Raw genomic sequence first — 21,557 nt, forward strand, 5'->3', positions numbered from 1 at the left:
GAAATAGGGCTGTTATTAAGCCTGAAACACAGAGATACATAGTTATGTGCAAAAATACATTTTGTATTTACTCTACACATGTAACTGAACTTCGAGCACTGCTTTGAATTTCAAAGCACATTTAGCTTTGAAACTTGCTGTTTCTATATTAGACATGCCCAAGTTTTCATAACTCAATGTAATGAGACAATTTCTGTATAGAGGTAACATTTGATGCAGCTGAGAGAATGAAGCTACCTCCTTTGGGTAGAATGAGCCTCAGAAGAAAATACATTTTTAAAAAACACTTGTCAATTATTAGCTAAGCTGCTTGAGCATTAGCACTCTTTCAAAAGTAACCTTTGGCTGATGAACCTGTCCCCTTTGACACTTGAGCCTGAAGACACCTCCTCTACCAACCAATCCTGAGCTCTGGGGACCGAGTTGCCTGTGGTTTGCTTACGGAAAGAGCACAGTGCAAACTCAAACATCTTCCTCAAAAGCTTCGTAGTAGCTGGTGGACCATGGAGCTTCTTGTGAATGTCAGACAATGGATAGAAGAAAACAGGGCAGCCTTTTTACCACCTGTGTGCAACAAGCTTATGTAAGTAAATGAAGGGGTATTTTATGTTGTTCTTAAATATATAAATATTCTTAGCTAAAAGAGGAAATTATTAAAATGCAAGAAAATGTAGTTCCTCTCAGAAGACAGCAGTCACACATACTGCAGCTTTGAAGAATAGGAAGTAACTTGCATTGTGATTATACAGAAGATCAGTTTGAGCATGCTTGCCTGACTTCAGCTTGTAAGGCAGTTAGGCCGCTAAGGGACTTTGCATCAGGCCCTCTGACAATAAACTCATAGAAATCTGAGGAGATTTCTGAGGCATCCCATCCATAAATGGTAAGACCTAGACAAGAGATTTGTGCTGTACTGTCTTACAACCTGCAGCAGCTATCAGAGCTGCTGGGGGACATTCTGATGCTGTAGAGATACTACATATGCAAGAGCAATCAGAACTGATGGGATACATCATGTGAAGACAAGGAGAAAAGCAGAGGAGGAATGCAGGAATTTCCAATGTCCATGGCATTTCCAGAGCTGACAAGGCAGGGAAGGACCCTCTGTTCTGCATGAGGCTGAACAGGCTATGTTTGAGGGGACTAACTAGCATCTTAGAACTGTGAACTGTATACTCAATAATTGTCCAGCTAACAGAGGAAAAACACCTTGGGCATTATAAAGGCTTACAGCATGCATATATTCAGTATCAAAGCCCTTGAACAAATTTCAGTGTAAATGGTCAAATTCATGACAACATCTGGTTGTAAAATTCGCAGGGATTTCCTTTGTCACTGAATTCAAGGACACTGTATTTAGTCTAAAACTACCTGTGTGTAAGATTTTCATGAGCGAATAATCTATAAGAAGTGATAGAAAACCTGCAAGCAAGAAAACTTGTTTTTTCTCCTTACTTTTCGATTTTAATTATTAAAAAAGCAAAGAATTTATGTATTGCCCTATCCTGAAAGGCTACCTCTAATCAAAAGCTGAATGAGCAGCACCGTAGCAATGACATAAATTTCTGTTCACAGTTACATTTGCTTTTCAAATTTATGGTTGCAAAGCATAAGAAAGGTAAAATGCACATCCTTAATGACATGTTGCTATTGAAACTGAAGTTCTATGTTCTGACTGAGAAATTACGAAACAAATCACCACAACAGTTTCACAGTGAGTGAGAGAAGAAAATGCCTTCTTTTTATGATCTCATTTCTTTCACATTCAGAACAGATTTAGGAAGCATTTTGTAAAGCACAGTCAATTCTAAAGCTTACCAATGATGTCAGTAAAATTTTATGTGAAACACTGATGTTTTTCTTTCTTAACAGTAAGTTGAACCTTCTTGTTTACTGAACTATTCTGCACAATCTACCAGCATCTCTGTGTAATCACGAAGTAACTGTGAAGCACGAGGTCCATCAGAGATTAGAAAGTTACATGAGTTCCTAAACTGTTAGTGTTGATGAGTCTCCTCCATAAATACTGCAAAAAGTCACACTGAAACAAAGGATATTTTTCACAATAAAACTTGCATAGATTAAATAAATCTTTTTTTTTTTCTTTTTTCTTTTTTTTTTTTTCCCTTTTTCCCCCAATTGAAACTTCAGTCTGTGGAAGAGGAGAGACAAGCCTTGTATTATATAGATTCTGAGTCTCATCACCCGCTTCTGGTGCTTTAAGGATTTTCCAAAAAGCTTTAGGCAGTTTTCCAAGATTTAACTAATAGATTTCCAAGATTATTTTCAAAGACTTGATCATTTGTGTGCTGAGTATGGTTGTATGAAGAAATCTTCTCATGGCCTGTACAACACAAGGTGGCCTACATATTAAAAAATTTAAGTAACTTATGAACTTAAATTTCAAAGATATTTAATGGTTAAAGTCTAAGTCTTACAGCACATCAGTTGGACTTTTTGTTTCTACATTTGCTATGGCCTTCAAACATTTATTCTTTTATGTTCCACTCAATTAAGAAAATCAACATTTTAAATACCTATTCGGGATTTCGAAACAAAACCTCATTTCCTGAATCACCATCTACTTAAGAGTTTTACCAGAGTCAAGAAAACAACACAATGTCAGAGCTGCAATTTAATGATATATATTTTAATTACACTGCCTTGCAAGCTTAACTACTGCTAACCTCAAAGAACAATTTGTGCCAAATCAGAACCTGAGACAGCTATTTCTGCAGGGTCACTAAGGCACTTCTAAAGCTCTTTGAGTTCAGAGTATGGTACTTACAGTAAAGAGACCACACTGTAGTTACAAAATATCTCATTCTTCACAGTCTTGAGACATTTCCAAAAGGTTGCCTGCTGGTTACATTTTCTTTATGTGATTAGGAAGAGAAATAAGGGTATGTAAAACTTAATAGGTCATTGATTATCATCTCATTCGAAATCTAAAAATAATGCAATCAAGTAATTTCCACATGCCTGAAATCTTTGACTTTGAAACTGCATTAACTGCATCCCAGATGGTCTTAACTGAACCTCTTATTTCTTATGGCTTTTTCTTCCTAACTCTATACAATTATATCAACTGGACAACTTTGTTTAGCAGTGTGAACAAACAAACCTCTTGGAGTTCCTACTTGTATTTGATGGTGAGAATTTTTTGATGGAGCTATTATTTAACTGTTAGTAGTAGGAAGAATTAACTCATGAATGCCTGCTTATTATGTAAAAAACAGCTAAATCCATAGAGTAACAGAACCAACATCAGGTTTGCTGAAAAGTAACTAAAAGTTAAAGAATAATTTTGAAATCAATGTTTTCCCTTGTAATGACTCAATAAAAGTAGTGATTTAAATTTTTAAAATTTTTAAATTTTGGTTTAAATTTGCGGCTCAAAAAATTTATTTTGGGAGGTTTCTCAAAATTTACTCACCTTAAAAATAGGCTATAAGATACTCAAATAGCCTCTCCCTTATTGTCCAGCATTGCTCTGAATATATTTAATGAACTGTTCACTGTGTTTTTGTTGTTTTGGTCTTCCTACCCTTCTTCAGTAGAAAGATTCATTAATGCAGAAGTATTTTGGTGAGTCCTTGAGCACAAATACTAAACACGTCTAATACAAATAGATTTGATTGTTTCCTTATTTTAGGTTATTGGCATTTAAGCCAGGTGCTGTAACATGCTTCCCATGATGTTAACAGTCAATTTAAGTATTGAAATCTAATTTAATTCTTCGTACTTGAATTTGATCAAGGAGATGTTTGTACCTATTACTTATGATTTTTCTTTTACAAATGGTTACTGTGGCGTTGTTTATCATTTAAGTAAAGCATTTAAGAAAGCAAAGTAAACATGACAGTGGTAACAGACCAAATATATACATTCAGATGTTCATAGTTGCTTGGCTTCTCTCAATGAAGGCTTATGAAGTGCTGACAAAGAGACAAATATTTCTTCCCTGTGTTGCAGTGGACCACTGACCTGCTGGTTCTGTATTATTATGATGTCCATTATTATGATCTCTATACTACCCAAAATCTTTTTATTAACATAGATGTCAGCATCCTTCGGCTAACACATCAAAGAGGTTCTTTAGGACAAATTTTGAATCAATTCTGGACTATAGGAGGCTTTGCTACACAAAGAAAACGGAAAACTTACATTATCTCTTTCTTAATATAGACTGACTGACAGATAATTGGGGTGATGCCTATTCTTTGTGAAAACTGAGAGAAATGCTCCCTGGCACTCTCAAAAACAGAATTAAGATAAATTTTCCTGAATTTTTTTTTTTTTTTTTAATCATCCACAGCCATAAAGAAACCATTGCAGTGCAGTTTCACTTCAGCAAAGGCAATATAAAAAGAAGAGAAAGAAGCTGATAGTTTATAGAATCATAAAATCCTTAGAGTTGGAAGGGAATTCTGAAGGCCACCTAGCCCAACTCCCCTGCAATGAACAGGAACATTCACAGCTAAATCAGGTTAATCAGGCCGTGATCCAGCCTCACCTTGAAAGTCTCCAGGGTCGGGGCATCACCAGGCAACTTGTTTCAGTGCCTCACCACTCTCACTGTATTTTTTTCCCTATGTCTACCCTCCAAGCTTGAAAACATTTCCCTTTGTTCCATCATCACAGATCCTGTTAGAAAGTCTGTCCCCTTCCTTCCTGTAAATCCCCTGTAGATACTGAAAGGCCACTATTAGGTTACCTCAGAGCCTTCTCTTTTCCAGGCTGATCCCATTTAAAAGACAGTTTTCCTGTTTTGTGCCTCTTGCATACCATTTTCTGTCTTTACAATTCAAAGCTCTTTCCACTGGTGATAAGTACCTTTGTCCCCTTTTCATAGATGAAGGCACTGAAATACCAAAAGAGAAATAGGTGGACAGTGGCAGAGCAGGAAGATGCTCTAGGTCTCTTTTTAATTTTGGATGTTGCTCCTCGCTCTTGTTTCACCAATATACTGTCCTCAAAACATTAAAAAACAAAACAAAACAAAAAAAACCTCCACAAAATTTAGATAGAAAGAACGCTATGTGTAGAGGTAGCTTTAAAAAGTCACTTTTCTTTTCTAGGCATCGATATCAAATGAATGTGATGTTTGTTGGAGGGCCTAACGAAAGAAAGGATTATCATATTGAAGAAGGAGAAGAGGTAACGAATGACTCACTTATATTTTGTTGTTTTAATTGATCTGTATGGTTAGAACATTGCTAATTTTGAAGCTACAAATAAACAATACCAATCTCAGTGGTGTAGTATTTATTGGATTTATTCAAATAATTAAACAGAATTATGCACCAGAACAGCACAGTCTGTGCACTTCCTTTTAAACAAATACAATGAAATCAAATCTATTCTGCTGTAGTTAACTTCTAAAGGGAAACTAGATAAAGTGTTCTTACACTTCAAAATGAATGGGTTCCCCAGGCAGTGGTCACAGCAGAGTTTAAGAAGCACCTGCCAGAGTTTAAGAAGCATTTGGACAGCACTCAGACATAGGGTTTGAATTTTGGGTGGACTTGACCTTTGTGGGAATGTATATAACAGAGATTCTTTAAGAATCAAATCCATCGTTTTTTCTGCATATCTTCTATAACGAAAGAAAGTCATCCTACCTCTTTGAGTTATGAGCAGTCATTGGGCCAAATGCGGAATATAGGAAGAAAGAGTAGAAACCAAAGAAAATTGTTACAATCGGCTTTATTTACTGCCCTTACAATTAAATTCTTCACTAGGCCTACAGTCTTATCTGTTTGCACTAGTATAGAAGTAACAGATGTATCTCTACAGTCTTAATGGAAAGGGGACAGTAGAGACATGGCAATGAGGATTTTAGAATGTTAGACTATTTGCATATTTTCCCAGTACTGGACTTTAATTTCATGCAATTCCAATAAATTTTGGCCATCTTATTTTAAGCACTTTTGGAAAATTGAGCCGAGGAATCTATATACACTTCTAAGGAGAAGTATGTTAAGTTCAAGAATTACTTTTAAAAAGAAACAAAAAGTTGTCTTTACTTACCACCAAATCATTTATCACAAGAACAATTCAATTATTTCACAGAAACCTTAGTTCATTTTCTGTTAGAGCTGTGCTGCATAGTTAGTTGTCTGTAGTCATTACAACTACTATTCTGAAAGATAATTGCCATCTTGTCGGTGTCTGACACCTGCCTGCTTTGCACAACCATAGTAGTCCCACCACCCACACTCAGCTGTGGGCACAGCCCTGCCTGACTCTGCTTGCTGGCTCCATTCTCATCAGCTGCACAGGGGCAACCCTGACCACACCTGGTGTCACACCAGCAACTTGTTTGGGGGTGAGAAGCGGGGCAGCGTGGTACCAAGTGATTGTTGCTAGCCAGAAAAATTTCTCATGTATCATGAATTTAACAAGAAAATTCCAGAGATACTTATCTGAAGAAAATAAAACTGGTTTTTGCCAACATGGTCGTGTACCACATTCTGTAGTCTGACTGCTCAGAAAGCACTGAAAAGAATATTTCATCTATAACAGTATGCCATAACAGGAGGGTAAGTGTTGACAAGTTAGATTACGAAGAGAGAGTGGATTTTCTAAAGGTCAGTAACATGAAGGTTTAGCAAAGCATGAAACCAAGTTAGGCACAGAAGTGAATGAGTCCAAATATGTTTTTGTCCTTAACTTAGCCTTTCAGGTTCTGTACAACTACTTTATTTTCCAGCTTTGAAAAAAAAATGTGAGAGCTACAGACTGAAAACAAAAAGATTAGGTTTATCTGGAATAACAGTACGATCTACAGTACTAAATATCACAGATCCACAGAGTGGTTTGAAAGGGACCTTAAAAATAATCTAGTTCCACCTTCCCTGCCAGGGGCAAGGCTATCTTCCATAGAAGGGGTATAAAGACAATAATTATATGTTTTCCTCTTCTGTATGGTCTCATCCCTCCCTGCATCTTTCAGTTTATACTGCTTTATCCTTTGTCCCTGATCAATTCCTATCTGGTTTCATTTTTAAAATGTCTTACCTCCCCTTTCCTTAAACCAAAACTCAGATGAATATCATAGAATGTCTTGAGTTGAAAGGGACCCACACTGATTATCGAATGTTATTTACATCAGATTTTCTTCTTTGCTAGATGTGCTGGAGAGGAATTTGGCCTGCCCTTAGTAAGCCTAAATCTATTCCATGACTTTTTAGCAGTATAAAATTTAGCTACACCCTTAGAGATATAGTTTACATCAGTATGTCTGTAAATTATTGCAGTATGTAAATTATTACTAATTCAGTCATTGCAAGTGTATTGATACCTAACATTTTCTTTTATATAGCAATTCTCCTACAATTACTTAGTGATTAAAAATGGAAGCATAAAAGCACCATCATGGATCCAATTTGTACTCCATACCATAGGAGAATTCATAGTATCAGAATAAATTGGGCCATAGCTTTTATACGGATGCAATACAGTCAGATGTTGCATTTTACATGAGCTTTTTTATCAGACATTTGCAACTTCCTGTGATCAAATTATTCCTTTAAGCCTAGGTTTTTCACTGAAAAGAAATAGATCTTCCTAGTATAAGAATGTATTCCTGAATTATACTTGGGATTAAAAAAAAAAAAAAAAAAAGAAGAAAAGAAATAGAAAAAAGATTCAAAACAGCGTTCAACAATTATTTTGGCAGAGAAAATGTTATTTATATTACCAAGTGATAATTCGACACCCAAAATAGAGACATACTGTTTACAGGCCAAATCATGAATGCAAAAACCCCATATTGGCAAATATACCTGGCCCTTTTTTACCATTATCTTGGTGGCAAAAAGGTTTGGTTTGGAAAGAAGAGTTAATTTAGAATTGTTTATATCTGTTTAGACATGATTTTATGTCTGTCACCACACACAGCTTGTACCTCATGGCAGGCATGCTAGTCAGCCTGCAGTTCACAGCAGGAAGCCGTTGATACGCAGAGATGACTGCTTGGGAGAATCCTCCTCCCGAGCTGTTGTCTGCTGGCACCTTTGGCATGCAGGTATATCAGAAAAATCTGTTCTGATGGCTAACTGAGAGTCTGGTCACTTCATTTGGAGTCTCTAATCAAGCAGACTAAAACAGTGGCTGGTCTAGCACAATTTTTTCCTATTCTCAGCAAGCAGCAGTTCCTACATGTGTAGCTTTACAATTTGTTCATTCCTAATTTTCTGTGCACTACTGAGCTGCAATCTGTCTGCACAGAAACACTGTCTCCTACACAGGATGTTGTTATCTATTGGACAGATTTTATAAATAGCAAAATTAAGCTGCACCTTATAAGAGATAAACCATTGACATTTTTTGGCTTGAATTTTTGACTGTCATATTCTTTTTTTTTTTTTTTTTCCATACAAATTTTAAGCTCCATCTTGCAGCCTTCTCCATCAGGACAGGGATAACAAAAAAATTTGTTATTCAAACAGACTTCAAGCAAAACTGAATTGCTTTGGAAAATGCGTCTTTTCTTAAAGCATGACAAAATCCTGTGAGAAAGCACCTAGATAGCAATGCAGGAAGAGTTTCCTTATTTTGTACTAAAAAGAAAGCGTTTGTTTTATATAGCAAGTTTTTGCATGAATCCTGTATGAAGTACTGAAAGTTTGTACGGCAGCCCTAACATCATGTATTTGTGGCACAAAGAGTTAAGGTGTTTACACAGCTCACAGAATTCATGGTGTATTTACTACATTTTTGCTTACTTAAGAAGCCTGAGTAGGGGAAGAGCTTAATTTTATTTCATTCATCTTACAGCTTCCCAGAAAGAAGGTAAGTGAAAGCTGAAGGGAACTATTAGTTTCAGAGGAAGTTAATGACACATAAAAAGCCATGATCATAACAAAACTTAACTGTAGTAAAATCATTTTCAGATTTTATTTATTGCATTGAGTAGGTTGCTTTGGGGGAAGGTGAGATATTCTAAATGTGGGATCCCAAAATTAGTTAGGCTCCTCTTTGCCTACTCTAGTCCACCACTTACACAAAATGAATCTCAAAGAACTGCTTTTGATTTTGCTACAATCCATATTCTCTTCACACCTGATGTTGAGTCTAGAGATAACTGTGTGTTTCCATGCAGAGAAATTCAAATCAGCCTTTCATCTGCCACCTGCAACACATTTGTATTGGCACAGTGTTGCACTAGATTTTAAAAGCCCTGCTTCTCATTGTGCTGTATTCCACCTAAAGTTTTTGTTCTTAGAAGCCAGATTGTTTCCTATAGATGCAACCAGCTACATACTGATTCAGCCCCAAAGATCAGAGCCTTGGTATCACTCTCCTGAAAAGGAGTCTCAGTATGGAAATCTCCCCTCTCATCTAATTACCTGGGCCAGTCCCTTCAGCTTCTTCTAGCGTATTTTCCCTTTCTGCTTGAGATGCATTTGTGTCTGAAATACAACATGGATGTGTCTATCAGAGCTCATCTGCATTTCTCAACCTGAACTTTGTTTTCTCTTTTTCTCCCCCTCACATACATACCACAAATAGGACATGTCTCCAATTTCTGACAAATCTGTTCAAGTGAAAGCTGTCCCCTTCTTCTAGTTTATGCTAGGTAGCATGCTTTTGAGAAACTCTCCCCTAGCAATTTCAATTTACCTCTAGATTTTATGGGGATAATGGATGTCAATGGGGAGGGTCTCTGGCAGTCATTCCAGTTGGTCAGCCACATCCAGCCTGCAGCCCCACGCTATAAAGACATTGATTCTTCCCCATGGAGTGGCCCCATACACACACCCACCACTCAGTAATGGCCAAACCATCAGTGTGCTATTAATACCATGTCAATTAAAACCAGAGCTTGGGCAGGGCAGCATTGACTGAAGAGATAGCAAATACAGCTGGTATGTGTTTTGATACATTGGCTATATACAGTGCTCTAAACAGCAAAGAATAGGCAGCCGTGCTTTCCCTTTCAACCTCTCTTACCAGAGAGAAATAGTCTTCACTTTCCAATCACAGCTTATTCACATCATTGCTTTTTGGCAGTACACACATTTGTGAGTAATTGTCAAAGATAAAGTATAGGGAGAGTAAAACTTAATCAGAAGTCTGATGATTGCCTTGAGAGCTCACTAAGAATTGCAGTCACTGCCATCAAACCAGACTGATGCATTAGTTTCACAAAAACAGGGTCACCTATCCCTCCCAGTTTTGTTTTGGTTCCTCTCTCTTTAATGCTTTAGGAAAAATATTAAAAGTCAAAGTATTTTATTATTTAAATACTAACAGTATTGTATATTTTACAATGGCTGCTCCAAAAGTAGTGCCTCCTTTTTTATTATGTTTGCCACAACCTCAGAGGCAGATGTTGGTAGTGTGGTAGGAGACGCTGAATTTTCCCACTAATATCCTGTTGCATGTTGTTCTGTGTGATAGGTGGCAGCAGAGGGGCAGTCTGACAAAACTGTGTCTGACATGGAAGCGTGTATGGAGCAAAGGTGCATCACTGAATTCCTCCAAGGAGAAAAAATGGCACCTGCTAACATTTATCAATGCTGAATGTTTATGGAGACCAAGAAGCAGACATTAGCACAGGGAGCTAGTGGGGAATACATTTAAGCAGTAGCAGCAGTGGGTCACCTTTACTGGTGCAGATTTTTTTTTATTATTATTATTATTTTTTTAAATTCCAGCATGCAGGCTCTTATTCACCACTGCTGAAAAAGCTCATATAATGGTGGTGATTGTATTGAAAATAATGTTTCGTAGCTGAGAATTTGCTCTATCAAGTAGTGTTACTGTGCTCTTTGGTGTAGTTTCCATGGAAATTACAGAAATTATTTTTGGAGCAACTCATGTATATGGAATCCAAGACAGTTCCTGTTTACTCAGTGAGGCCCAAGCAAGACAAAAGGTTGGACCCCCATACCATAGATGTAGTGCTTTTCTCTCTAGTAAAATTGAGAAAATGAATCAAAGCAAGATAAACCTTTTTTGCTACTAGTATTTTAAAAAACACATTTTACCTGGTGAAAACTCTTTGAATATTGTAATAAGAAACAAAGCTTCTATTATTACAAAGCAGTGACAATAATGATCTTTTCGCATCAGAAAGATCACAAATTAGAAATGTTTGCTGCAGACAGTTGTTGGGATGAGACTTGGCTAGTATTCATGTTTCACAGGTGATGTGTACATGAGAAAACAAAACAACATAGTTTTCTTTGCCTGTTTCATCTGTTTACCTCCCTAACTTCTGATGGCTGATTACCTTACTTGTAATGAATAAGGGAGAAAAGTTGTTTTTCTCTGCTCACATGGATCAGTCACTACTGAATTCTGGAGAACACAGAGACTCTACTCCCACATCAGAATTTGCTTTGCTCCTCAAATTAATTCAGTATTTAACAATCAAACATGCAACACAAGCCAGTATGTGCCTAGTCAGAGTCTAATCCCAGAAGTGGCTGAGCAATCCCAAATTTCACTTTCAGAAGCAGTACACAAATTACATTGCAAATTGCAGTTGTCTACAGATGCTTATTTATAAGTGCTCAGCCATAGAAGCATTCACAAAACTGTGAGCTACTATATCTAGGCAGAGCTTGATGTCAACATTGGATATAAATTAGCAAGCCATACACTCACTGTCATTGCACAGCTTTACATGAAATAGACTTCTAGCTGGTCTATGCAAACCAGTTAGAAATAGTGTGTTCTTCCCTTATGACTTTCTTTATTACTCTGTTAAGAAGCATGCATCTGGATGAAAAGACAATAGTCCTACCACTTTCATATGGCAGGAATGATACTGCTGTTCTAAAGGTAATATTTATACTTTCTGCTCCCCTAGTGAAATGAATTCCTACTAAGACAAGTAGCTATGGTTACTCTCTCACTGAAGTAAACATCCTCTCTCTCCATATCTCCACCTAATTTCTGCCAGAAATGCCAGCCAGAGACTGCATATTTGGGGTGGAATAGCTTTTTACAGACTTGGCACTGATTCAGCTGCCTTCCACTGAAGTTTAACACAACACTATCCAGTATGAAGTACGATCACACCCACCCACCAGCACTTCCTTACTTAGGTGTGGATTTTTTTGTGGGGGAGAAGGGGGAGGGAAGAGAAGAGGGGTTGGGAGAGGCGCATCAGAAGAGGTTGAAATGCAAAGCTTAGTAAGCACTGAGGAAAGATTAAAGTTCCAGCAAAATAGCAAAGTGATATTGTATTGGCAAACTGTCCTGTGAAATAGGCATGGGCTGTAACTCACTGAGTTGTTGAACAAGCTGACAATTTCCTCAATAAAGTTCAGGTATAATATAAGTGCATCAGTAGGTTCGGTAATCACTACCTTGCAGAGTGACATCAGATAATTTATGGATGACTAAATCATTCTGACATTTTCCCCCAAAAAGTTTGAAGAGTAGACTATAATTTATAATGAAAGGTAGTATTAAATTCAGACAGAAAAACACTTCTATTAACAACGCATAGCTCATCTCGCTCCTCCTTTTCCACCACAAAACAATTCTTTAAATTGAAATTTAGTGTTGTATTAAGAATCTTTCCTATTGATGGCAATGCTCTACTATTGAGCTGAATGGTCCCTTTCCTCTTCCGTTTCCATTACGAGAAAGATACTTATCCATCACAAGCAACAAAATTCTCCTTCTGTTCTTCCCCTCATCAGCGTTTCCTTCAAAGCATCCAGGAGTAGCTCCTTCTGTAGCCATAGGGAAGATACCACTCCAAATTTCACCATTTCAAAAGGGATCTTTTAATTTCTGTATTGCCAGTGGCATACTAACAAGGGCCTGTGCAATAACCCATCAGGATCTTATGTTTTAGATAAGGTGAGTCTTTACAAAAAAGGAGAGGTTTGTGTTCTACAGTGAGCAGTTCTAGCCTTGACTGACATCCTCAGTAATAAGTGCTACCGTCACATTTATACAGTCATTCAGTAGCACACAAGAGAATGATATGAGGAGAACATAGCGAAATAGAGTACAAGGAGGATAAGTAGCCAGATATTGTGGCCACCTAGACGAGAGTTATAATTTAGCCATGGTTATCTGTCTGGTACAAGGTGAGCTCATATAAAAGCTCTCTGCATGAGCTTTTTTCCAGCGTATATTCTGTATATTCAGTTCTCTCTGCTGTTTCATTCCTTTGCCAGTGTGCTTATTCTTAGATTTATAAAGGTGTTCCTCAGACAAATACATCAATCAATATCTCAAAACTTTCAGCAAATAAACCTGATTTAAAAACTTGATTAATCTTTTCTAATGGTGGAAAAGGCTTGGTTGATGGTTTTTGTTATGCTTGGATGATTTCTTTTGTCTTTGTTTTTCATCAGCTTTTTATTTCCATTTTGCTAAAATTTTAGTTAGTGACTAGAAATCAAAAGTTTCATTGTAGTTCTAACTTTGAGTCAGATTTCAGGCAATTTCAACCTGAATTTCAACAACTGCATGAATTGGTCTGTTTGGTTTCTAGCTATGGCACAAAGAATATGAGAAGTATGTAGAAGCATGTCTAAACAAGAAAAGTTGATTGTTTGGATTATTGTTGTCCATTATTATGCAAGATTAATAAAAATGCACTCATTTTTGGGTGAGTGAGGGAACCATTCCTGGTAAATGACAGACCCGCTTTCAGATTTAGCATAATTCTGCCATGAAACTTGAGGCCAGATCTAGGCACCTCAGAGCCCCAGGAAAGCTACTCTGAAAACAGAACTATGGAAAGGTCACTGAAGACAGAATTACAAGTTCAGTGGTCCTGTCCTTACGTAAGCTTAGAACATAATCCTTTTACATACACAGTAGGCAGAGGAGCACATAGAGGAGCAGCTGTTGTAGGGCTTCAAAGTATCCACAGAAATAAAGCCAAACAGCTTCTATATGGGCAATTATTCCCACATGAGAAAGCTCTGGGAAAAAAATAATAAACACCACACACCTCAGGCAAATGGGCATGCATACTAGGAGCATATTTGGAAAAAGTAGTATTTAATTAGACTGAATTTAACAGTGAAGACCTTGATGCATCTGTAATGAAAAACAGCAGAAATGAAGCTTTATATCCAGCTGAATTAACAGGTATCTCAACCATAAAGTCCCAGTCCTACAGAGTGTAATTGCCAGAAACAGATACAGTGGAATGGGGTTTCACTGCATTCACGGTAGAGCTCTTCAAGCGATTACAGACCATCATATGTATATGTGCACATAATGAAATAATATATTATATTTCATAAAATTTTAAAAAACAGTTAAGGTTGGAAGTTAGAATCTATTTGCAAACAGACCGAATGTATTTGTACATATATCCTTTCTATACAGAAGATGAAATACAGAATTCTTTGGAACACCTGACCTAATGTTTTCCTATTCATTCAGCTTTTTTACCAAGTGAAAGGAGACATGTGCTTGAAGATAATCGAAAATAAGAAGCATAAAGACATTGTCATCAGAGAAGGGGAGGTAAAACATGATTGTTTTTCTCTTGTTGTTTTACATAGGTATGTTAATATTTTATGAAGTATTTCAAGACCAATTTATCACTGCCATGTGACATCGGGCTAATAAAAAAAAGTAATAAAAGCTTGGATGCCATATGCAAATTCCATATAATTAACAAACTATAATGCTCCATGTAACATCTCACGATTTCAGTAACAGTTAATCTCTAATCACTAGTTTTCACAACCATCATAACATCAGAACAGTTTTAAAATCTGTTTATAAATAAATCATATCCAACTGTATTCAGATGTTTCTGTATATAGTAGCTGCCTTGTTACAGCACATAGTTCAGTACTGTTAAAGAGATTGTGACTAGGTGTTTTTCTTGATGTTACTGCTGAAGATGTTTTACTACTGCTACTCATTATTGTCCAAAGCTTGAACTGCATTCAGCTTTGAAGGGATTAAATATTAGATCTTGTGGGACCACTCTTTAAGGAAAAGTGTAACAGACCCAACAACTTAATGTCACTAAAAAGAAATATTACCACCTTTTCAACAACAAAACAAGATGTAAGCTTTCAAACTGTAGATGAGGAGATCTCAGTAATAGACTCTGCACTGGCAAGTACATCCACCTTGGCATGTACCAGAAGAAGAATTAATAAGATACCTTAGTGGGAAGGCTGACACCAGCCCTTGTGAAGTACTACTGTTAGCTCTGCCTTGCAGACAGAAACTGATTTGCACTCAAGAACAGCACAGCCTTACTGCCTTCTTACAGTCACATAGCTGCTAGAAAGAGATTTGCTTTCAAACTTCAGTAAAAGGCTTCTCCCAGCCAAATGTTACCTATTCTTTTTCTGACACTTGCATGAATTAGTAGTCCCTCGTATTTGTTAATTGTTTCTGGAGAATAACACTCCTCATTGTGCAGTCATGTCTGCTATGTTGCAGGGACACCTGTGAATGATTAATTTAGAAATCTGGAGCTGACAACCAATTTGCTTTTTGTTTCTATTTCTGCTACTGAGAAATTGCAGTAAATACATTTTTTTTAAATATTCCACATAGAATAACTGGTTAGATTTTTGTTTTAATTGTATCTAGCAATGATGATCAAACTGGGAAGGAGAGCACCACGCTGCAATAGAGGCAGTGCTGATTATTGAATCAATTGTCATCATTCACTGAGAAAGCAAGAAGCAGCAACTTATAGGCTATTGATACTGAATTAAATACAGCTGCAAGGAACAGCATAGATCAGCACAGAGTAGCAGGAAAGCATGGCAGTGAACAAAAGACTTTACAGGTTGGTTGCAGCAGAAGGACTACAGATGAAACAGAGACCTCCTAACATTGATGCTTTCCTGTTTCTTCTGTCTGAACAGATGTTTCTCCTACCTGCTCGAATACCTCATTCTCCTCAAAGATATGCAGACACTGTAGGTCTTGTAATTGAGAGGCAAAGACAAAAGACAGAAATGGATGGGCTCAGGTGAAGTATAATTGTTGGTAAATCTGTTAAGATTCATAACGCGCAATTAATTTATCTTGTCAATACAATTGTCAATACTATGTTTCAGTTCCTTGATAATATAACAGATTTATCCTGGCATTTTTATACTTTTGTCCACAAATTTATTTATCCATACACACATACATAGAGATCTCATTCAGTATTTGACTTAGTCAAGCAAAGAACAGATTGAGATGTCCCTACAATATATGCTACAATTATAGCTATCAAAGTATATATTACTTACTGCTATCATTTGAAGTTTTAAAGTCTCAGCTTTGTAACAGTACAGATCAGAAGAGATTTCTATATCAGTTCTGGCAGGTTGAACATTAATTTCTTCTTAAGCAAAAAATGAAAGCAAAAAAATGAAGATGAACTTTTCTGGCAAGCGTGCGGGTAGCTGGAAACAAAAGTCAGTTTTCTTAACGCTAGCACCTCTATATGGTAAATACATCTGCCTAGATTTCATTGCTGTATGAGAACAATGTCTTCAAATAAATAAGAGTTTTAATTAGTATTCTAGTGGGAGCAGGAATAAGCCTTGTTCTGCTATCTTATAGCCTTCATAAGGCTAGGAGGGCAAGTCATGGCAGACAGAAAAGATGGCTTTATATTAAATGCACACTGACTAAAGTGAGATTATAGTTACTCATGTAATTCAAAAAGATTTAAAATTTCACCAAGGTCTGTAATGTACTGTTTCTGTCTTTTCACCTACAGTTTTGGAGTGTGCATGAGCTGTATCATAGCAGGGTGACCATGAATATGCAAGCTAGAAATACTTTTTATTCAAACAAAAATATAAAGAGAAAGGAAACTAAGAAAGGGACCATTCAGAAAGTCACTGGAATGGATTCCAAGCTGAAAACAAATACAGCTAACTTGAAACATCATTTATCTATGCACTTTTTAAAAAAATATATTTTCATAGCAGGCCTGAATTCTGAATATTGGCATTATTAAAAAAGATAGTATGAGCTGAAAACTAGCTAGTGATCTGGAAAACAATGTTTACTTAAAATAAAAGACCTAAGTAGCTTTATGTAACTTCAAATAAAACAACGTCTTGTACATGAGATTTGGGGGTAGAATAAGTTGAATAGATGTTAAATAGCTTTTCAAGGCAGATAGAAGTAGGGATTTGCACTGTGATACAGTCATATTCTTGGGGAAAATTTAAACTAATTAAAAGCAAGCATATGGTTAGCAGGTGGAAAAATAATTAAAGCATGCTCTTAATTGAAAATATTAATCAGGTACCTGAAAAATCAGTGAAGTGTTTTTACATTGAAATTATGAAAAAAAATGCCCGAAGTTCAGGAAGTAAAAGTCATGTTTATTTTTGAAGTGACATTGGCTCTGCTTGCACTGCTAGGAAATGGGATTTACAACCAGAGCTTCTTGTCAAACTTCCACTCATCAACAGCAAAAGATTGCTTTGAAGCATGCTGACTTAAGGACTAATGTGATGCTGCCATTACATTATTTACCATGCCTATAAGCTTCAGTCACAAATCAGAGCCCCCAGCATGCTGATTATTGTTCAAGTGAAAGAGCATGTCCCAGAGTTTCAGCCTAATTAATGTTAACATTCTTTGTTTTACAATAAAAAAAAAAAATGCATTAGTAAAACTTAATCTTGTGGTGAATAAGTCAGTTTTAGGTGTCGGATTGGATTCTTTACTACTTCAGAAGCTGTAAAGCCCTTCATAGGCTTTCTTTGACTAAGACATTTGTAACATTTCTCTTTGTAGATTTTCAGGTGTCCAAAATTTGCGCTCATAGCACAGCTTTTTCCACACTGGAGGCATTAATGATGCTTCTCACTTCCAAGAACTTTCTTTTTGCAAAACTTGAACTAGGGAGCTTGTGGAAAATTTCTGGCAATACTCATATAGTCATATGACAGACATGATTAACATGAATACACCAGAATATAATCTTATAAGCCTTGTTTACCTCTTTAAACATTAATTCCAGTCACTAACCCGAAGGACACAAGATCTACTTATAATCACTTGTAATACGTAACTGTACTGAAACATCCCTGCCTTATCATATTTTTAAAAAATTTGTAGGTAAATTCAGTGTGTGCCATTCCATAGACTACAACTATCTTGTCCCACTGATCTTAGCACAATTTAACTGTTTAGACAAAATAATGCAAGTAAAACACAGAGTTCCTTTTCAGGAGAGTGAACTAAATATCTCTCAAATTTATGCAATTGTAAGCCTTATCAATATTAGCAAACAAGTCTGTAAACAACCTTGTATTGTTACCACCCCATGCAGAGACAATAAGCAAGTGGACTATTAAAAGGAATATTTATCTAATATCTTAACAGAAACAGTTATTGGGAACAGTTGTTTTTGTAGTAACTTTACCTAAAGCAAGAGCTATTGATCCTAAAGTATTATGGACCAATTATGTTCCTGGGATTAATTCTGTCAGGTTTTCCAGTTTTTAAGTCTGGAAAGTTTGTGAAGAGAATTTGGTGAGTTATCTATGGTTGATCAGCAGAACTCCTAGGCTCTCAACACAAGTTTAAGTACCCCATCAGTCAGCTAATCAGGGAAGTGTAAAGCTTCCCTAAATAGCCAGGTGTTGAAACAGAATACACCAGTCATGAGAATAATGCACACTAAGTAGCTGTTTTCCTGAAAGCTCAAACTACCTAATCTGTCAGTTAATAAAAGACTGACTAATATTTTCACTTTGTCAGATACTATGTGGGAACATCAACTAATGTGCTCTTTGAAAGATGGTTTCACTGTGAAGATCTTGGCACTCAACTTGCACCAATAATTCAAGAGTAAGCTTGTTAATGTCTTTTCTAAATTAAAACTTTTAAGTTTTAGAAGAACATTTGAAGTGATCTAATAGACCATTATCAGTCTGTGATCTATATACTTCACTTCCTTGTTACACTGACTTGTTAGAAGTAAATCATTGCTCCACAGATTTTAATCATACCTTGTATATCCCAAACCTCATTAAATCCGATCTTAAAAGAATTCCCTATGTCTACCTGTAACATACTTTGTGAATGTATAAGAGTACACTTGTGCTAAATATGAGTGGAACTGAATGAATATTTGGTTCTAGTTTAACTAGGTAAAACTATAAACTATTTTGAGGCTTCTTTCACTCATTGCTCGTCTTGTTTTGATTATTTTTAATCCATATTGTACGTGAATGATCAGCAAATTTGCCACAGTCCTAAGTATTGTAGAAAGCAGCTGCTTCCCAGGAAGTATACGAAGTTATCAATTAATTTTCTAATTTGCTAGATACTCACTAATGATGAACTATCCAAGTAAAATCGTACAAGGAGCAAGCAAATGAAAAATAAATAAATAAATAAATAAAAAATCAGTATAGCACCAGAGTAGGGAATTTTTTTAGTGATATGAATTTGAGGACTTTCAACCCAGCCCTTGCCAATAAAATTGGTATAGCCCAGCTGAGTACATGTGATAATAGATGAGGACTTGACATAGCTGTATTCAGTACTACTGCTTAATCTCTACGAATGTTCAGACATGAGCATAACTTTTTAATGATGGATAATGTTTATTATTTTAGATTTTTCAATTCCAAGCAATATAAAACCGGAAAACCAAATCCAGGTAACACATGTCTTCTTCTGAAATTAATTTGCATCTGATTGAACAGTGATTCTGTCCATATATGACCATATGAAAGATTACCAAGTTTGTGTTTTTCTGCGAGATTAGTAAATGAAAATTTTGATAAGTAATCTCTTTCATTAATCATTAAATTTCATCAACATTTTAAATTTCATTAAAATAAATAAAATACTTATACACGATCACCAAAAACATCTTGGCTGTTCATATGAAGACATCAGGAAACTGTACAGTGCAAAAATCTCAGTATCTGTAACTTTCTTTCATGCCAAGAAAAATTTGTTTTCAACTGTAGAAATGAGGTTTTAGCGAGTTGAACCTACAACTGCATATTTGTACTCCTTCATCTATAAACTTGAGAAATAATGACAGCTCGGCAAAAGCTCACACTTTCAGTTCATGTAGGGCATGATCCATTTAGCATTTCATTTCTATGCTATCTTGACCTATTTTCATTTTGCCTCTGTTTGTAGATAGTCCAACAAGGAAATTTGTGGATGTGCACAAATGCACTGCTGTGATACTCAGTTACACTACTCTTACAGCTACAGGACAGCTAACAAATTACACAGCACCTCACTAGTTAAAGGTATATTTTAGTTTCCTTCCCTAAAAAGTTTTCAAATTAATTTGTCCTTAATCTTCACATCCATTTTCAAATGCATTAAACAAAAGATTTTTATGGATTACTCTGATAGAGATTAGAGAAAAAAGCCTTATTTCTATGTTACTGTATTTCTCAGATTGATAGTCACCATAAAGTCAGTGACTGTACAGATATCCAGTCTCATTTGGTATTGTAACAAAGTTTTTACTCAAATACTAAAATGGGGTTAAGCTAGGTTTTTTCTGTGACGGCACATTCCTTAAACATAGTTGCTTCTGTTGGTCTCCCTCAAATGATAAATTCACAGAATTGTCCTGTATGGAACAGCAACCTTACAAGCCTTTGCATTTAGGAAACATTAAGCCAGACAAAAAACTGCTTGAAATACTACACCTGTACCTTTAACACTGTCTCCCTGAACAACTATGAGATGTGCTTCTCAGAAAACTGCACTTCTTAATAAACAAGGGAGCCTTGTCTCCTAGAACTTCTCTTTATGTCCAATATCAAAATGTATTTAGTTTACTTTGAGCTCTTCTAGACTCCCAGAAGGTAACCATCACAGCTGTCTGAGATAGTCCTGATTACAGGTAAAGCACTACATTAGCACTCACAGATCTAGATGACCTGTATGACATGCTTTGTTAATCCAACATGTAGAAGAGTAATAGCCTTATATTTATCTTTTGCCTAGTTGCTTTTTTAAGTTGTATTGTGTTTTTTTCTTTTTGGAAATGAGGAGATATCAGGACAGCTGCTTTCTTTCAATGTGCTTTCACAATGACCGGCACAGAAAGTATGATTTCAGGTGAAGCCTCTAGATGCTGCTGTAATAAGAAGAATATCTTCTCACACATACTGTGTTCAATACATAGATTTCCACCGAGCATCCCTCATCAGTGTGAAGTAACTGCTTATATCATAGAATCATATTATAGAATCATAGAATGGCCTGGGTTGAAAAGGACCGTAATGATCATCTTAGTAACAATAATCATAATATCATATCAGAAGCAAATCACCTATATCAAAGCAGACAAAAAGAACTAAGATTTATTTTGTCAATACTTTTGCAGAAGATGAGAGTGAAAGAATAGACCTGACAATCAGAAGTTATGGTATCCTCAATACTCTTTAAAAAAACGTTTGAAAAGTTATTGATAAATCCAGTAAATGAGCTTTTCCTTGTAAGCCATTCAAAAAGCTTTACAGAGGCCAAAAGGCATGAGAAACTCAATTAAAGTTGAAAAAAGCCTTTTCAAGACACAGGAAATAAATAAAGCAAGTCAGTGTTCCTATTTTGCTCAGAACTCAATACACCTTTTTCCCCCC

At 36.2% G+C, this 21,557-nt stretch overlaps 1 protein-coding gene across 2 annotated transcripts in view; it reads left to right on the forward strand.

The window, feature by feature from the left end:
- Positions 1–371: 371 nt before the first annotated feature.
- The window catches only part of HAAO (3-hydroxyanthranilate 3,4-dioxygenase), a 33,339-nt gene continuing 12,153 nt past the window's right edge, over positions 372–21,557 (forward strand). Inside the window, exons 1-6 of one of the 2 annotated variants that reach the window (XM_052680267.1) lie at positions 372–583; positions 5,082–5,160; positions 14,380–14,463; positions 15,837–15,943; positions 18,691–18,780; positions 19,554–19,597. In XM_052680267.1, coding sequence (XP_052536227.1) covers positions 504–583; positions 5,082–5,160; positions 14,380–14,463; positions 15,837–15,943; positions 18,691–18,780; positions 19,554–19,597 — 484 coding nt within the window. In that variant the 5' untranslated portion in view covers positions 372–503. The remainder of the gene's footprint in view (positions 584–5,081; positions 5,161–14,379; positions 14,464–15,836; positions 15,944–18,690; positions 18,781–19,553; positions 19,598–21,557) is intronic. The other variant, XM_052680276.1, reaches the window with a different exon arrangement.

The sequence above is a fragment of the Tympanuchus pallidicinctus genome, unplaced genomic scaffold (assembly GCF_026119805.1).
Source record: "Tympanuchus pallidicinctus isolate F22 unplaced genomic scaffold, pur_lepc_1.0 scaffold1, whole genome shotgun sequence".
Lineage (NCBI taxonomy): Eukaryota > Metazoa > Chordata > Aves > Galliformes > Phasianidae > Tympanuchus > Tympanuchus pallidicinctus.